Raw genomic sequence first — 18,920 nt, forward strand, 5'->3', positions numbered from 1 at the left:
AGTGCAAAAGTTAAAATTAGAAAATTTATAGAACAAAAATGTTGTTCTCTAGTAATTAGGAAACTCAAATTAATAAGGCACTTTACACCCCTCACTCAAGCAAAAGTGCTTAAAATACTATAACATCTACTAATATTGAGTAGAGAAAAGGTATTCTCATAATTTTTCATTGATATTCCATCTGTCTTTAAAAGCAATATGGCAATATTATTAAAACTAAAAATACATTCTTTAATCCAGCAGTCTCATTGCTAAAAAGCTACCCTGGAGAATAAATTCACTCCTAGGATATTGATTAACAGACCTGTAGTGCAGCTGTACATTCATGGTGGCAAAAAACACAAAGATAAATGGCTATCAACAGAGAAATTATGCATACATTTAAAATAGAAGTACATTACTTATCTTAGATTTCAAAAACATGCTAAATGAGAAAAGCAAAATGCAGAAAATTGTTTATGATCTTATACAAAACATAAAAATGTGTATGTTGTATTTATATGTTTACATAATTATATTCACTCAAGCACTAAAATGAATGCACACAGAGAAAAATCTAGGCTGTTATCAAGACATACCTTAGGGCAGGGGTAGAGAAATTATATGAATGGGAAAAGGAGAAAGGTAGGGGAAGCCGAGCAAATAAAGTAAAAGTGCAGGAAAAACTACACCTAAGCATGAATGACATGATCATATTCATTCATTTATATTAAATTATATATATATATGTATAATATATATCCTCAAAATATCGCTATCTTCACTTTAGGCACCTGAAATATATTTTTCCTTTAAAAAAATTCTTTAAAATTAAGATAGTCATAGAAAGATAGGTAGAAATAAAGCTAAAAGGAATTTAAACTATATAGGACTGAATGCCACTAGATGTCAGTAAAACCCTCCAAAAAATTATAGAAACAAATTAGATATAGTTTTCCAGGAATGAAGTTCCTTATACAATAGACTATAACCCTTATTAATAAAGGGGTTAATATTTACATTTAATTCCCTATTTTCTAAGCCATCTATAATATTTTCACATTATTTTAAAACTCATGAATTATGCCTTCTATAAAGATAAAATAGTCAATCGATATGCATTTATCACATATCTGTTATGTATAACATAGAGGCAAAATGAATCATATTTATTAAGTTTTTAATAAAGTAGGAGAAAATACAAATTAAATGGAATGGTTACAAACAAGCCATTACAAGCTAATGTACAGTGGCACATCAACTATCTAGAACTCAGATATAGCCACATGACTTAGTATCCTAAAACCAAATAAATAAATAATAAGCAAGTCAGTCAACCATCAGGCAGCTAAAGTGTGTCATAAAAATTTTCACTGAAACTCATACTTAACTCATTACCAAGCCTCTTTAACAATACACCAAAAGGTGTGATTCTTATAAAGTGGTTTTTAAGTTATCCAGTTGTTTCAGTTACTACCTCAAAGCTTGGTGTATAAAATATAACTATTTTATTATGTTCATGAATCCTATCCGTTAGGAATTTGGATGTGAATGCCTTGATGGACTTGGCTTGTCTCTGCGCAATACCCATGGCCTCAGCAAAGACAACTCAAATGGCTAGGGTCTCGAACAGGAGTCCTTATACATGGCCTCCCCATGTGGCTTGGGTTTCCTCACAGTCTGGATGTGGTAGCTGGACTTCCTGCATGAATATCCAGGGCACCAGGCGCCAAGTGTCAGAAAATAAGATGAAAGACACATCATTGTTTATGACCCAGCCTTGTAAGGTCACATGGTATCACTCACTTCTACTTTATGCTTTGATTAAAGCAGCCACAAACCTACCCAGATCCATCAGATCTCTTGATGGAGAATGGCAAGGTCACATTGGATAAAAGCAGGTGAGCTAACAAAGATCACTATGACGATCACTGGATAATACAATGTAACACATTCTGGCCTCTGGCCACAACAATTCACATCATTCCCACAAGCAAAATACAGTACACCCTCCCCAAGACCTCCAAAGTCTCAATCCATTATGGCATCAGGACAGTCTCTGACCTCGTCCTCTAAATCAGTCCAAGTGTAGATTTGGCTCCCCAGAAGTGGTTTCTCAAGTAGACTTCCTCTTGATCTGAAGACCTATGAAATAAAGTAGCATATTAGCCCACGGGAATCCAACATACAACTGTGGGACAAGCACAGAATAACTTCATAGGCACTCTCATTCAAAATAGGAGGCATAATCACTTAGAAATCTCTTTAGCCTGATTCCTCACTTCTTTAGTTGCATTTTCAATTTTCCATATTGTGGCAGTAGCAATTTTGCTAAATTTCTTTTATATTTAACAAAGATCTCCAGTCTCCCTTCTTCCAGTTTCCAACATTTTCCTCAGCCTCCTCAAAGCTCTCACTCATAGCTCCTTCAGGCCTGTCAAGTTTCCTTTTTCAAGGCACTTCCCATTTCTGCCCACTGTTCAGTCCAAGTTATAGCAGCATCTCCCTTCTGGTACCAAAATCTGTTCCAATTATTATTTCTATATAACAATATATTCCAAAACCTAGTGATAAAAATTATGATGCTCATAGATTCTGTGAGGCAGAAATTCAGACAGGACACAGCAGGGTTGGCTTGTCTCTGCTCTTTAATATCTGGGCCTTATCTAGACATATTCAAAATAGTCATAGGCTGGAACTACCAAAAAAGTATCTAAACATGGCCTCTCCATGTGGCTTGGGTTTCCTCACAACATGGCAACATCGGAGTAACTGGTCTTCTTACCTAGCAATTCAATATTAAACACAAGTATTCCAGTGAACAAGTTAGAGGTGCACTGCCTTACATGACCCAGCCTTGGAAGTTACACAGCATCACTTCTCTATACTCTCTGAAGAAGATAATGAGGACAGAAGATAGTGCTGTGGCTCTTTTTGGAAAATAAAATTCTCTACACCAGCTTACCAAGAAAAAAATATGGTGAAAAAACCAAAGTGCTACTGGCAACATACATAATGACAGGAGGAAGAACTAATGGCTGCAACACATGTATTTATCTTAGCTGAAATATATCTGCCCTTAAACTTGATCTTGACAGAACCCAAGTGATTCACTGGCAACTTCACTGCCTACCGGAACAAAAATTAAAAATCTTGAGAGGAAGATAACATAACCCAAAGCTACTGCAATGTACATCCACAATAACTACCATTACATTTTTCTTTTCTACTTTAAATAATCTCAAAGGATAACTTATTAAATTCATAAGCCATACATAAGCTTCATACATGTAATTTTTAAGTAGCTTTGCTATCATTCACTTATAAAATTCACCTTTTTCAAGTGTATAATTCAATGGGTTGTAGTATATTCACAGAGTTGTACCACCAATATCACCATTTAACTTCAGAACATTTTCATCACCCCAAAGAGATACTCTATATCCATCACTAGCCACTTTTCATCCCCGTCTCCCCTCAGGTAGCCTAGGTAATCAAAACAAAAGTACTATGTTTGTAATGAGTCAACTTTGCTCTGCTGTACTATGCTTTCTATAATTTCTTCCTTTCATGTTTGCCTAAGTTCCCTGGCAAACTATACCAAATGTCTTTCAGGAATCAGCTCACTGGTCATGTTTTTGTAAACCTTTTTCAACCGGTTCCTCAATTCCAGGAAGTTAGACACACTGTCCTCTGTGGTCTAAAACACATACTATATACCTTTATTACAATCCACTTGTAATGGAAATATCTAAAGAACTGGAATTTGACTTACTCATTATTCCATCTACTATATTTAATAGTGACATCCAAAATGTTTGAATGAATGCACCATACAGAATAATGTACCATTATAAAGGATGATTTAGTAGTAAGAAGATATTCAGAGATATCGATGTACTCAAGGACAAAACTGAAATAAGTATTGTGCTATGGAAAAGCACTATGATCATATTAGCTTTAGTCAATGATTGACCACTTTATGATTAATAAATTATAAGAAAACTAAAAAATATATGAAATCCATACTTAAGATCTCACACTAAGATGTTAATGTATCAGAGCCAAAAGGGAGTATCTATTAAAATCTTAACTAAGGTTATATTGTGACATCAATACAAAAAAAAATTCTAAGTCAAATATAGAAAAAAATTAAATATGGAAACTTAAAAAATACTGAGAACTATATCCTAACTATAGACCAAGTAAATCTTTAAAATCAAGATACATAATTTTTTAAAATCCAGCATTCTTATTTTGAGAATAAGAATACAGAAATACTTTTAAATATAAGAGAAAACTGTAATAAGTGTTTAAGTTGAGTACGGACTATCTTTGGTTGAGAAAAATTTTTTAGTGAATTCAATTTTTTATCACAATATGCACATGGCATGATTTTTTAAAGTTGTATTACCCTTTTAAAACACATATAAACATATGCACTTTCAGACTTTAGAGATGTATACTTAAAAGTATTTTATTATGAAAAAATTTTAAGTCAAAACATTGAATATACAAAACAAAAATAATTTCCCTTAGGTGTATACAAAATTCAGCAACAATATAACAAGTTATTAAAGTGATATTATTTCAATGTTCTTATTAAATTCAGAAAAAGTTACATTATGCTACTATACACAGATGAAAAAAAATTTTTTTAATCAGACACTGAAATTTAACAAACTTAGTATCTCGTACAGAAAAATTTAGAATCAAAGTGATCACACCAGGAAAATACGAGTGGCTAAATAATTTGTCTTTATATAACAGTTTGGAGTGTTTTTTATTTCATATCAACATATAGCCTTGAAAAATACAGTATATTTGACTATCTTAAAAAACACATATCGATAATCATAATTGTTTTCACTAATTAATACTTTTTCCATTTTTATAAACCACTTTTACGAGTTTGAAAAATATTCTTTAATTTATATGAACAAAATTAGAAAAATTTAAAAAGCAAAATTTCACAATCCTAAATTTTAAAATATTTTAATCTAAGAAATTTAAATGTTCTACTGCTCTTTAAATTTTTAATCAATAGTGTCTTGCCAATATCTATAAAATAACAAATTCTGCTAACTTAAATGAATACAATTGGCTTCAAAGTAGAAAAAGGCATTATTCTAATATTGACTATTATTACCTATAAAATATAATGAAACTTAATCCTAAGGAAACATAAATCCTAAAATAAGCATGCTATTTTTTGTTTGTTGTTATCTGAAAGTACTCCGAATGAAACTATATTACTATACATACTCGATGTCATAATTTTAGAGTATAATAAAATAGCTAATGTAGGGCAAAATAATGTAACTTCGTAACAAAAAAATGAAAACGAAAGTTAGTTTTAAATTAAGAACTATTTATCTTAAAGGAAAGAAACCTAATTTAATCATATCTTTAGCTACTTTCTGTATTGGACTTTTGTCCAAATAAGAAAAATAAATAAATTAGGAATTAATTGGAATATAGACTTGTAAAAATATCACTTTGTACAGCATTTAATAATTTAAACACTGCAAATAAATTTGTGAAGTGTCATTTCTGGTCATTTCCAAACATAAAATATTATACATGAAGACATAACTAAAGTTAAAAACACTGAAAGCTAAAGGGAATGAAGCTTTTCCTGATTAATTGGTACTAAACAATTCATTACTACTACTTTGTCTTACTTTGGCGTTCAAATTCATTTCTTTTTTAACTAACAAACTCATTAACTTTACCATATTTTGTGGTACCAAAGCAAAACAACAAAAGCAACCCAGTGATACAACAGTCACAGAATTTGTGTAAAGTGAGTTATTTTTCCAATAGAAGCACTCTTCTAAATTGTAGAACATAATCTTCAATATCTGGTGAGCATGGAGGAAAATGACAGAAAAGTATTCAAAGAAATTAGACTACAAAAACTAAATGCTAAATTCTCTTCTAAAATAACCACAAACTAGAGATTAACTTGTAATACGAAAAATATACACAATGTATATTTTTTTAAAAAAGGTATTTCTGGAAATTATTTCCTAACCTCAAAATAAAATGACAACAATATCAACATATTCAATATACATGCCCATGGATGGATCTTGAGAATATCATGCCAAAGGAAATAAGTCAGAAGGAAAAAGTCAAGAACCATAGGATTTCACTCATATGTGGTATAAAACTGAAAGCAACAGACAAAAAAACAAAAACTCATAGACACAGACAACAGTATAGGGGTTACCAGAGGGTAAGGGAGGTGCGAGGGAGGTAGAAAAGAGTAAAGGGGTCAAGAATATGGTGAGAGAAGGAGATTTGGCTTTGGATGGTGAACATACAATGCAATACACATATGATGTACTATAGAAGTGAACATTTGAAATATAATTTTATTAACCAGTGTCACTCTAATATATATACATATATACATGTACAAATAATGATAAAACTGACTGTCCTAGCTACATTATGAAATTTCTAAGTTTTCCCAAATAATCTTTAAATCATCTGCTCTCTAGTTCTTCAAAACTATTTGGCTTATACTGACTATTAAGTATACTTGTGTAATTTTGACTGTCTTAACACCAAAACAATACTCATAATTTGCTCAATATTTACTTGCAAAATAAATTCCAATTCACAGGTAAATGCACTAACAAAACATCTACCCTCTACTACTAGTAGTGTTCTTGAATGTCACAAATATCCACAATGAACCAAAAATGTAAAAACAAATTAAAAACAGATAAAAAAGAAAAAATACCATGGTATGAGCTAAAGAGAGGATGGGATTAAACTGATTTCTATATGCTTTTAATAAACGTCAGTCACCTATAATTATAATATAAACACCTGTATTCTCCAGGGAATATAGTTATACAGCATTAACTCTCCATGCATTATCCATGATTGCAATTATGACTCTACAAAGTAGCAACTAAAACAAATCCTTTAGTTAGGAAAGACACCTGAAAAATATCGGAAGGTAATGGTAAAATGATATATAATGACTGTGAAACCACATGCAAAGAATAGTTTATCAAATAAAATGTTTTCTAAATACAGTTAACAAATTGTTGGTTAAGTGCACCACTCCTCCGCTGTTAACTTTTGACTCCTCCAAAACTTTACAGTCCTTCAGTATCCACAGGGGATTGGTTCCAGAACCTCACTCCCCCTCTAAATACCAAAACCCATAGATGCTCAAGACCCATACATAAAATGGCATGGAACAATGCACACAGTCAGCCCACCACATTAAAAGATTCTCAATCTCAGATCAAAAATACTGTTTTCGATCTGCAGTTGTTTGAATCCAAAGATGTAAAACCCGGGGATCCCAAGGACCAACTTGAAAAAAATTGAAAAAAATCCACGTATAAGCAGACACATGTAGTTCAAACCTGTGTTATTCAAGGGACAACTGTACTTTATGGGCGAGCCACATTTCCTAAGTAATTTTTTTTTCAAATCAAGTCACAATTCTTGGTCACGTAAAATTTCTGTAGCATTCTAATAATTGTCTCCTTGGGAAATAATCTGAACAATCTAGATTCCTTTAATGTGCTTTAGTATTAAAATTTGTCCTATGCTTACCACTTTTATTATGTAGCTGGAGCATCTAAAACAAAACAGTAATTACTGGGTAGCCTATGTCTCATTTTTGCCAAACTGATACATAAATGATCTGAGCTTTCATCTCCCTCTACTGAAAAACAAGCAAAAATTAATGAGTATGTTGCACTATAATTTTCATAGCATTATGTTTAAGAATTACGCAAGACTGTATTTTGAAAATTCCTAATACAAATAAAATTTCTTTTTACTTGATTTCTGAAAGTCACAATATAAAAGGTAAAGAATGAAACATGGCACAAATTACATGTAAACTAAAACATATGCATATAATTATATATGTAGTTTAACAAATAAAAACATATTTTCTTAAACAATTAATAATATGTATCCACTTCGGAAAAATACATATAACCTATTCTAGTCTTTATTTAAAACTATAATTGTTTCTTACTCATAAATCCTATCTTCAAAATAGAAATTTAACCATTAATCTAACCATTACACTGCAAATGTGTATATGTGTATTTATGTATACATTGTCCTAAAAATTTCAGTTTCTCGCAGAGCAGCATCAGAAATTTAAGTTACTGTTTCACAAAATATTTTCAAAACAAATGTAGTAGCTTTCTTATGATGATTACTGATATTTCTCACAGTGAGCATTTATGTACCAGGCACTAGTGAAAATGCTTTACATGCTGTAACTTATTTAAATCCTCACAACCAGCCGAGAGAGTAGTTATGATGATGATCTACATTTTATAGATGAAGAAACTAAGGTCCAGATAGGTTAAAAAGCATTTACTACCATGCTAGATTCAATGCTACTGATTCATACAGCAGTATCCCTAACTACTCTTATATTTTCAAACTTCATTCTGACATTTTACACACCTGTCAGCCATTCCCCTTTGGATGTCTAGATATTGCCTCAAATTTAAGATATCAGATAAAACTCTTCTTGAAAACTGGGTTGCCATTCCAGATTTGTTTCGAAACTGACTTCCAGTTGAACAAGCAACTGCAGGAAGGTAGCACATATCAACATCAAGTACTGTCTCATGTGCAAAGATTGACTAGATATTTTTTTACTCTTTTAAAAAAGTTTTACATTCTGTAGTCCTCATAATGATCTGTTCAAGGGCTTCCAGAGAAGAATGAACAAGCAAGCAATCAACCAACATCAACAAACACCTTCAAAACCTTCTGAAAAAAAGACTCAGAACTCTTGTTTTTGAGAAAAATCTACGAATAAAAACAATTACCTTCAATAATTATATATTGATATGTTATAGTAGGCTGAAACTATAGGAAAGTTAAGCCAATTTTATAAATGTAAGGACAGCAACTTCCATAATTAAAACAATACCTGGGCAAGATAAAATAAGTGCATTATTTTTCTAGGACATTTCAAACGCAAGAACATTTTTTACTACTATATTTCCTCTAAATTAAGTTTAGCACAGAATTACTGTGACTCTGTATGTATAGTATGAACTCCAAATACAGGAGGGACAGAGTCTAAGAGTTTTCACGCTTAAAATCCGGAACTATTTTCTCTCACAAAATAATTCAGAAAGTTATCCACCAAACCCTCTAAAACAGTGTTTCTCAACTTTGACTGTGTATCATCTAGGGGAGTTTAAGTCCTAATGGTGAGACCACAGCCTGACCAGTTAAAATAGAACCTAAAAGTGAGACCTAGGCATCGAATTTTTGAAAATTTCCTTTCTTAATTACAATGTAAAGCTCAGGCTGAAAAGCACTACTGTTAGAGCCCCTTTTCCAAAATTTTTAATAGGTGAAACGGTTTTAAGTATTGACATCTTCAACCGAGAAGAACCACTAAAAACCATGTTGCCATATACATGGAGCGCCTGCAGGCTATAATGACAGCAAACAGCAATGGTTACTACCACCCTTGGAGGAGTAAGAGGTAGTAGGAGATTGGATAGTATTCAAGGCTCTTAAACCAGTTTTTTGATATTTTCTTATTTAAAGAAAAAAGTGGCTACAACAGCAAGTATATTGGTTGATTCTCAGACCACAAAACTATGTTACTTATGTTGTCTCAAAGTTATGATTTTTCCTTAAATGAGACTTCAAAAAAATCTTTTTAGAAGTATAATGTAATGTTTGCTTCTCTGCTCTTGCAACAGCTACTTTCACTTTAATTCACTTATTGATTCACTGTGTGCTGGAAATGAAGGAGGTGGGATGGAGGTGGGGGCCAAAAGTGAACTCTTAAAGAATTTTATGGGAAAAACATAAAGAAGGTAGAAATATACACAGGTAAAGAAACAATCTAAGAAATAACAAGTACCAAAATGTATGTGCTGATGGCCAAAAGTTTATAGAAAACTCTTTTTCAAATAATCTACTTTTCAAAAGGCAGTATAAATAATGAATAAAAGCAGACTTTGGAGTTGGAGACATCTGAGTTTAAAATCTCACTTCCTTACTTACCAACTTTATATCCATGGGTAAAATTTACTGAATTTCCCTGGGCCTCATCCATAAAATGATAACTTTTTGGGGGGGAGGTGGAATTCTTCCAATTCCTGATGCTCACGGGTGAGGCACTCTCCTACTACAACACTCCTCTATTCTCTTTGCTCCCTTACTCACCAGGAGTAGGGACAATCTGATTGGTCCATTTAGGAAAAAAAAAAGGTATGTTAGATTAGCCTCTTCCTCTGCCCTCCCTTACCTTTTGGAGATGACTACACCTCAAGCTGTAAGTTTTGGGTAGGCCCCTTGTGTGAAGCTCTCCTCTGTGCCCATGTGGGTGAGTCTAAATTAATGAATGGTTCAGTATTTTTTCAGTTACCGCTGACATTCAATATTATATTAGTTTCAGGTACACAGCATAGTGATTAGACATTTACATAACTTATAAAGTGTATAAGTGATAAATCTAGTACCCCCAATACCATACCTAGCTACTACAGTGTTATTGACTATATTCCTATGCTGTACTTTACAACCCCGTGACTATTTTACAACTGCCAATTTGTACTTAATCTCTCCACCTTTTTTCACCCAGCCCCCAAATCTCCCTCCCACCTGGCAACCATCAATTTGTTCTCTGTATCTATGAGTTTATGTTGTTTGTTCATTTATTTTGTTTTTTAGATTCCACATGTAAGTGAAATCATATTTTAAAAAGAATGAAATCTTACCATTTGTGATAACATGGACAAATCTAGAGAGTATTATGCTAAGTGAAATGTCAGACAAGAGAAAGATAAATGATTCAGTACTGATATACCTATTTGCTCGTGGATATAAGCCATATTCATCAATATTGTTTTTTGGTTTCTTCTAAAGGGGATATTTTTCTCACCAATTGTCTTTTTCCTTGTCTCTCTCTAAAGTGGTTTAGAATTCAAAGAACTTGGGTACTAATTATTAGACCCCATTATAATCTTAGTATTGACCAAGTTTATAGCTGTAGTAAGCTTTAAATGAGATAATGCATATAAAACTCTTAGCACAATATCTGGAACACGGTAAGCACTCTACCATAACTGCTACTACAATAATAAAAGACTTGAAAATAAAAAAGGAAAAAGGACCAATTTTAAAGCATTTATCAATTCATTATAAACATCTAAATATGAATTCAAATGTAATGCTCTTTCTAAAATACATCAATAAAAACAAGAAACGTCCACTCCTTGAAAGAATGTAAGTTATCATTAGTTATAATACAGAATAACACACCTTTCTAAAGTCAGAACATTCTTTTTATAGCCTATAAAATGTTCAGTAACTATTTCATACAGAAAATGAAATATAATGTGCATCAGCAAAATGAGACAATGCTATAGCACACACTACATTTAGAATCAGTTTGATGTCTAAAAGTTTTAAGAGGAAATGGGCTAGTCAGTTTATTCTATCAATTTAACCACATTAGCAATATGCTACAAGCACATTCAAAAAACCTAAATAAAGATATACTTCATCTGATAAGAAAAATATAAAATAGAAAACTGATTCTTTAAAGCAAGCCCAGGAAGCTCATTAACAGCAGCAAGATTAACTTGAAATCTATGGACCATCAGTTTTGCAAAACCCTTGAAATTATTTGTAAAATGTCACGCATGTGTACATGCGTATGTGGTTAAAATCCTCTACACTTATTTACGAAGGTTACCATTTAAAAAAGGTAAAGATAGTAGAGCATCATTTTACCATTCAAGTGATCACTCCCAATTTATCTATTTATTCAGACATTCTAGTAGGTTTTCTTACAGTATATTTTCAATCTGGATAACTTCAGTACATATTAACAAACTTTTAAATAATCAAAAATAGAATCTACAAAAAATAATCTACTTTTTACAAACAGCCACTTACCTTTTAAGTGTTCTTCTGATACTTTTTCATTAACATGCGGTGCTTCTACTGTTGTTTTCAAGTTCATTGTGTTATTTCCCCGTATTCCTTCAGTTGGTAGCTTTTCAAAAATGTTTTCAGTGCAATTGGTGTCATTCTTCAAACTGTTAAGTAGTTCCCAAAATGAAGCTGCTGCACACTTATCAAATGCAATGGGACTTTGGGGATTATGTTTTCCACTACCAACCTTCTTCTTCGGTGTTAAATTTCTACAATATAATCTTTTACTAATATGGTTTTTCCTTAAGAGGTTCTTATAAACATCTTTCCTCTTAATAGTTTTCTGCTTTGTTACCTTCTGTTTCTCAATGCATGTACAATTTATATTTTCTCTTTTGTAACAATTTTGATCTAACAATGGGCAAACAGGCTTACCCTGTAATTTATATCGGACTGCAGCAGATCCAGTAGCAGTAACTGCATCAAGATGATTTGAACCTTTAGAATACACTGCAAGCCCAGATGCAACTAACATATCTGCCAAATTGTTTTTCTCATTAATAACATCTACTTGCAGTTTTGTTTCAGAACTATATTCCTGAAACTGAAAAACTAAGCCTGGTTGACTCAGGAATTCTTGAAAAAAACTTTTGGCTTCTTCATTCCAGTATTTTCCTTTAGCAGGTAAGATACCATATAAGATACAAGGATAACTTAGCCTTGGCAAATTCAAAAGTTCCTCAGGAATAACTTTAAGATTTTTTACATATGAATAAGGTATGTAAACGGAAAATCCATAGTCAATTAACACAATAAGTAAAGACTGGTGGGAGACTTCAGAAATTTCTACTCTATTCCACTGATCTTCCAATTCATATTTGAACAAACAACCAGAACCAGGAATTATGTGCTCTTGAGGTACTGTTTCTAAGTTTTCTGGAAGATCAGAAAGCAACGTAAAGAGAGATTTCATTGTGTCAAAGAAATCTTCTAACTGGACAGAGAAGTCTGATGGATCAGAAACAGCAGTGGCGATGCCAGAATATTGCCTACCATTTTGGAGTTGTGCCCAAGTAAATGATCTTATTGTACATGATGACACAGGAGTCTTAGATTTCAAGTTGAAAATAATTTCTGAAGATCTAAGTTTGTTTTCTTCAATATGAACTGTACTTAAATTTAAATATTCCAAAAGTAACAGGCCATCTACCAAAATTTCTACTTCCCAGGCAGAGTCTAAATATTTCAAGAAAAGGATGTTTATTTCCGAACGAGCAAACAAATGCACAACGGACTCAAATGGCATGTTCCTAAAATTTTCAAAACAAATCCACTTACAAGGCACAGCTTGTCTTGGAATATTTCTGATTTCATTACTAAGCACCTTGGTATTACATAAAGGCACTATTTCATACCAACCACAGTCAACTAAAAAAACTAGCAGTGTCTCATCAACACACTTTTTTTCTACTTTCGATCGATACCATTTCGAAGTTTTTTTAGATTTCGCCAAACATTCTAAGCCTTTTTCAGTATTTTCCATTGTTAAGAAAGAGGGATTTTTTACTTCTTCAGTAATTAATACTGTTAAATCTGATAATATTTTTTTATTTTTAGATAACTTCACATAAAATGTTCCACTTTTTGAAACATGAAGTATTTCAGCTTTTTCAAGTTGTCCAGGTTTTAAGTGTTCAAAAGGAATATTAACCAGCTGTTGGCAGGATGGTTGAAGGACCACAGAACCATCATATTCATCTGATCTCCCCTTCTTCATTTCATGATCATCACCAGGGCTTACCTCCTGAGAGACAATCTGAGGCATTTGCAGTACTGTTTTCTGTAGCTTTGAACATGCTGTCCATTTCAGTAGTTCATTAATGACACATTTTTCATCACAAATTATATTTACTTCCCATTTCTCCTCATGCTTTTTCAAAAATTTGCAAGAAACTGTTTTGTTACTTACTCTTGAAGCAAAATAATCCACAGTTTTGCAGTCCCATATTTCATTAGGCTCATTCCACTTTACTCCACTAAGAAAAGAATGGATTCCTAGCTTAGGAATAGTTAAGAATTCTCTCTTAAGTTCATAAATTTTAGATGTGTTTACTACTGCAGTATTACCATAGTCAATAAATTCCACTTCAAAAGAATTTCCTGGCAAAATTTTCTTAATAACTGCTCTGTAAATGGCATTGTCAGTAGAGTATTCTGCAACTACAAGATCTCCCACCATATGTTTAACTGATTTTCTCTCATTCACTATATTTGCTCTTCTTTCATTTAGAGCATCTGCAAGTCGAATGATTACATTTTCATTCTCGGCAAGCTGAATATGGAAACTTGCTGGATTACTGATATTAGAAACATATCCTTTAACTTTGGCATTCAAGAAAATTTGAGGTTGAGGAAGGTCTTTGATCTGTGGTCTCATAAGATTATATGGGTTTTGTGAGGCCACTTGATTTAATTCTCTGATAAAAGACTGTGACATAGCCCTTACTGATTTCTGGCCCACATCACTTTCATCAAGAGTATGTGCAGATCCAGAGACAATTTTTATACCTTTATTTTTAAGTCCATCATTCAAAGATTTCTTCACTTTGTTTTTTGACACAGGTTCGATTTTATAACAAACTGATGGTTTCAAAAGTCTGGCATATATACTTTTGGGATTCATTAATTGATCTATTTTACTTTCAGAATATGTTACTAGACTAGTTTTATTTATCATACTATGGTGATAGTTATTTTCTATTTTGCCTTTCAAAGAAACAGCAAGTCTCTTATTCTCATTTATTTTATGACCCTTTTCTACATAGTGTACTTGGTCACCATGTTTTTTTCCATATGCATGAAGCAACATTTTAATTTTCTGATTTATATGTTGATATCCATCATACAATTCTATACCAAGCTGGCCATCTGACTCCCTGGACAATATTATTGCCCTTAATGGTTTTCCTAAGAAATTATCTTCAAACCACCTATTGATTTCTGCTGGAATATCTACATCTCTAAGATCTGACAAAAAACACTTAATAGCTTGCATAGGTGTAAACAGCAACTCTGGAAACTGATCTGAAATAGCCCTCAACATACTTTCTTCTACTAGTTGCTTATTTCCAAAGTCTACAAAATAGACCAGAAAGTGAGATAACGAATCTGTTGGCATTGCTAAACCTCTATAAGAGAGACCATCTTCTATATATTTAGATATACACAATCCCATTTTACTAGAATATTTTGGACAATTTTTGAGGTTACTAATCTCTGTGATTTTTGTTTCTATCATCTCTAGATGTTTATTATTTCTACTAAGCTGGCAATAAAACTTTTGGGGACTATATATATGAGATATATATATTTCTTCCTCACTTCCAACTTTTAAATTGAAGGAGGAATAACAGTAACTGTAAAGACTCACTGAAGATGGGAATGGCTTTGATAATGTACTATACTGTGCAGAGCCGTGACTAATAAGAAATTCTTTTGCACTAGTAAATGGAGCTTGTAAATCCACTAAATTACATAAATAGTTTGGATGTATAAGAACTAAAGCATAGATGACACAAGTCAATAACCCTCTAGATGAAGAAATAAAATTACCAAAGTCTCTGCATGCTTGTCTCGTCCAACTTAATAATTTACAACTAATGGGTTCGACTAAATGGTTAAGACTACATCTGAAGGCTTGACCTTCTAAAAAAAGAAAAAGTGGGTTAATACCACAAAGATCTTTAATTAAAACTCTTTCCTGGTAACCATAATCAACAAATACTATGTCAACTTCTTTCTTTGATGCTTGAGTCAAAACAGCAGCTCTGTACCATTTCCCATCTTTGGAATACTTAGCAACACAAGCAATCTGCCCAATCTGATAAGGATCAGAATGAATGCTATAATAATTCTGAATTTGTTCCATTAGTAATTTTAGGTCATCTAACTTACACTGGAGCTGGCATGAAAAGTCACCGGGGCCACGATAATAAGAACACTTAACTTCAAGGACTGTTCCTGGTTTAAACATATATTCTTTATAAGGCCATGGTGACCCAGGTCCCACAGATAAAGTGAAAGGATTTTTTAAATTTGAGAAATTAACAGATGGGGACTTTAACAAAGACAAATTACTTTCTTTTAGCTTATTTGAATAATGCTTTTTAGGTGTAGGTCCTACAAGAAGGGCAGATAAGACCTTCTTGATACTAACTTTGTTTTTGGATTTTAAATTTAACACTGAATATTCACTTACGAATTTTGGGAAACATTCTGGTTCTACTTCCCAATATTCTGCATATCCGGCTTGTACCATAAGAGAGACAACATCAATATTTTCTGATGCTTCAATACTCTGAATATTGACAGTGTACTTGTCATCTTTTTTTGCTATAACTTGAAGCAAAATTGCTTTGTTCAAAACAATTTTTTTAAAATAATCAACTGCTGCCTTCACCCATAAATCTTCAACAGGAAATATATGTGCAAGTGAACAGCACATGGCTAAGGCAGGCAACTCACAAAACTCTGGAAGCAAAATTTTTACATCAAAAAATGGTATGGAATCAGTATTTCCATAATCCAAAAAATAAACATTAATCTTATAACCATTAATTTCAGTGATGACAGCTCTGTAAAAACATCTGTCCTTGCTGTATCTAGCACAACAAAATAACCCAGGTTCTGGATTTCTTAGAATCAGTTCGTCATTTTCACACAAATCATAAAATTTGTTTATATTTTTCATTATATCTTGAAATTCATTCTGATATTCATTGGTGCGTACCCAGAAATTGGATGGGTTTAATACATATGCTATGAAAGCTACATAGGCAGCTTCTGTTTCCATTTCTACAGTTTTAATAGGAAAATCTACTTTCAGGGTGTCCTTTTTATTTAGAGACTCTAGCAACCATTCAGTATTTCCAACAAAACTCTCAATTGCAAAACCATTTACATCAGAAGCACTAGTCTCTCTGAAAATATTAGAGATTTTTAAATCAGACACTGGACAAAGTTCTTGTGTGGCTACAGTCTTCAATAGACATTTAGAATTAATTGTAGACTCCAGAGTTTGTAATGTTACATAATATAAATGTTCATCCTTATTGAACCAATCAATATGCGCATATACTATCTGTCCTAACAAGGCTTGTTTAAATACACTCAATTGAAGTTTTCTTGCATCTCTATCTGGACTGTGTAAACATGTCAGAGAACATGGAAATGAAAATAACGGTACTAAAATAAAATCCTGTTTAAGTTTCTTTACATGAATTGAGGGTATAGCCTCACTACTGCCATAATCCATAAACCAAATTTTCACTTGATTATTGGGCAAGAGCTGCTGAAGAATTCCTCTATGCCACTGTCCGTTTATCCTTTTGGCAACACAAAGCAGTCCGAAATTATCACACATAGGACTACTTTCTTGACTGATAATATCATAATGTAAATTCATACATACTGTCAAGTTTTCTAACTCTGGAATCCATTTAATTAACTGACAATAAAATTTACTTGGGCTCAATGCAGATGATACCTTTACACTTTCAGTACTGCCTATTGACAAAGATGGCTGCAAATTATCCAGAATATGTTGGATATCAAGTAAAGTATCATTATTATTTAATGATAATTCAGGTCTCGTATGCTGTATTAAATCAGGCATTTGTTGTGGGAATTCTTTTAACATTGTCACAATAAGACGAAATGAATCCCCATCAATAAGTCTTCCTAATTGTAATTCAAGAACTTGGGATATAATTTTTGGCACTTCAATTAGAATCATTTGAAGAGGCAAAATAGCTTGTATACAACCTTTCATTTGTAGTCCTACCAATGACTTGAAATAATTCAAAGCCTTAGAAGACCATTTTTCTCCAATTGGTAATATGTTGGCAAAAATGCCAACTACTACACGTGGTGGTAGTTCAAATATGGTGCCACAGGCTGAAGCAACCCGCATACTATCAACTCTTAGCTCTTCTCCGCGGTCTATGAGGAGCACCGTATAGAGTTCGTTTTTCTTTTCCAAAACTCTTCCTCTCTGCCATTCTCCAGACACTCTTTCTTCTACCAAACAAAATTCATCAATGTCCACACTATTTTTTGCTTTTGGAATATGCTGTATTTCCCTCTGCAATATGTGGTAGTCAAACTCACATTCAATATTATTTCTGCCTTGAAATTTCACAAGAATATCCTTGGGAAGACATTCTATATGTGATATTGTCAAATCCACATCTAAAAATGTTGGTAATAGAGATGCAGAATCCATTTTCTAAAAAGCAAATAATAAGTACTAATCAGCTTCTGGACTAACAACTGTCAAAATTAAATGAAATTAGCCTATATAAATTTAGTATGCAAACATGAGCCTTAAAAATAATTCTATGCCTGTATTTATCAAAGTGAACATGTTAATAAAAATTATAAACACTGGAAAAGATGGAGAGAGAAACAAAATGCATCTAACTGTTCATTGCATTTCACGCTTTCAAAAAATTCTATAACCTAGAATAACCTAGAGAACATTAAAAACAGGGAGACTATACACTGTAAAACAAAGAAGAAACAAATTTGTACTAGATACAAATTTTCCAGAAACAAATTTCTACTAGGCATTAGACATGGTGTAACAAAAGGAAGCCAAATAAAGCCCACGGGAAAGCTCCTTCTCCTCCTGTGAGAAAACCACTTTCCCTCACGCAGACTTCTTCCGACAGCCCATAACTCAAAGGGGTGAGCAGTATAAGGAAGGGCAAATGGAGAACCAACAGAGGACACACTGTTTGCACTCCCCACTCTGTGTCAGTTAGCAATATTTAAACACCATCGGCACCATCACACAACTCCAGGATTCTTCTTTGATTAAGGGCAGCAGGCTGAATCTTCGACAGCCCCAAGGAAAGCCAGGCATTGAAAGACCCTGAGGCAGGTCAGATATATCCAGGCCTTGTCACTGGCATGGCTGGTCACAAAAATTACGGAGGGAGGAAAAGGACAGAACAGAGGCAAAGCTC

The 18,920-nt window shown here is 32.8% G+C and overlaps 1 protein-coding gene across 1 annotated transcript in view; it reads right to left on the reverse strand.

Moving 5' to 3' along the window:
- The window catches only part of TDRD15 (tudor domain containing 15), an 85,768-nt gene extending 67,593 nt beyond the window's left edge, over window positions 1–18,175 (reverse strand). The window contains exon 1 of the mRNA XM_011356624.1: window positions 11,914–18,175. Within this exon, the coding sequence (XP_011354926.1) occupies window positions 11,914–18,175 (6,262 nt within the window). The remainder of the gene's footprint in view (window positions 1–11,913) is intronic.
- Window positions 18,176–18,920: the final 745 nt, after the last annotated feature.

Source organism: Pteropus vampyrus, unplaced genomic scaffold, assembly GCF_000151845.1.
Source record: "Pteropus vampyrus isolate Shadow unplaced genomic scaffold, Pvam_2.0 Scaffold28, whole genome shotgun sequence".
Taxonomy (NCBI): domain Eukaryota; kingdom Metazoa; phylum Chordata; class Mammalia; order Chiroptera; family Pteropodidae; genus Pteropus; species Pteropus vampyrus.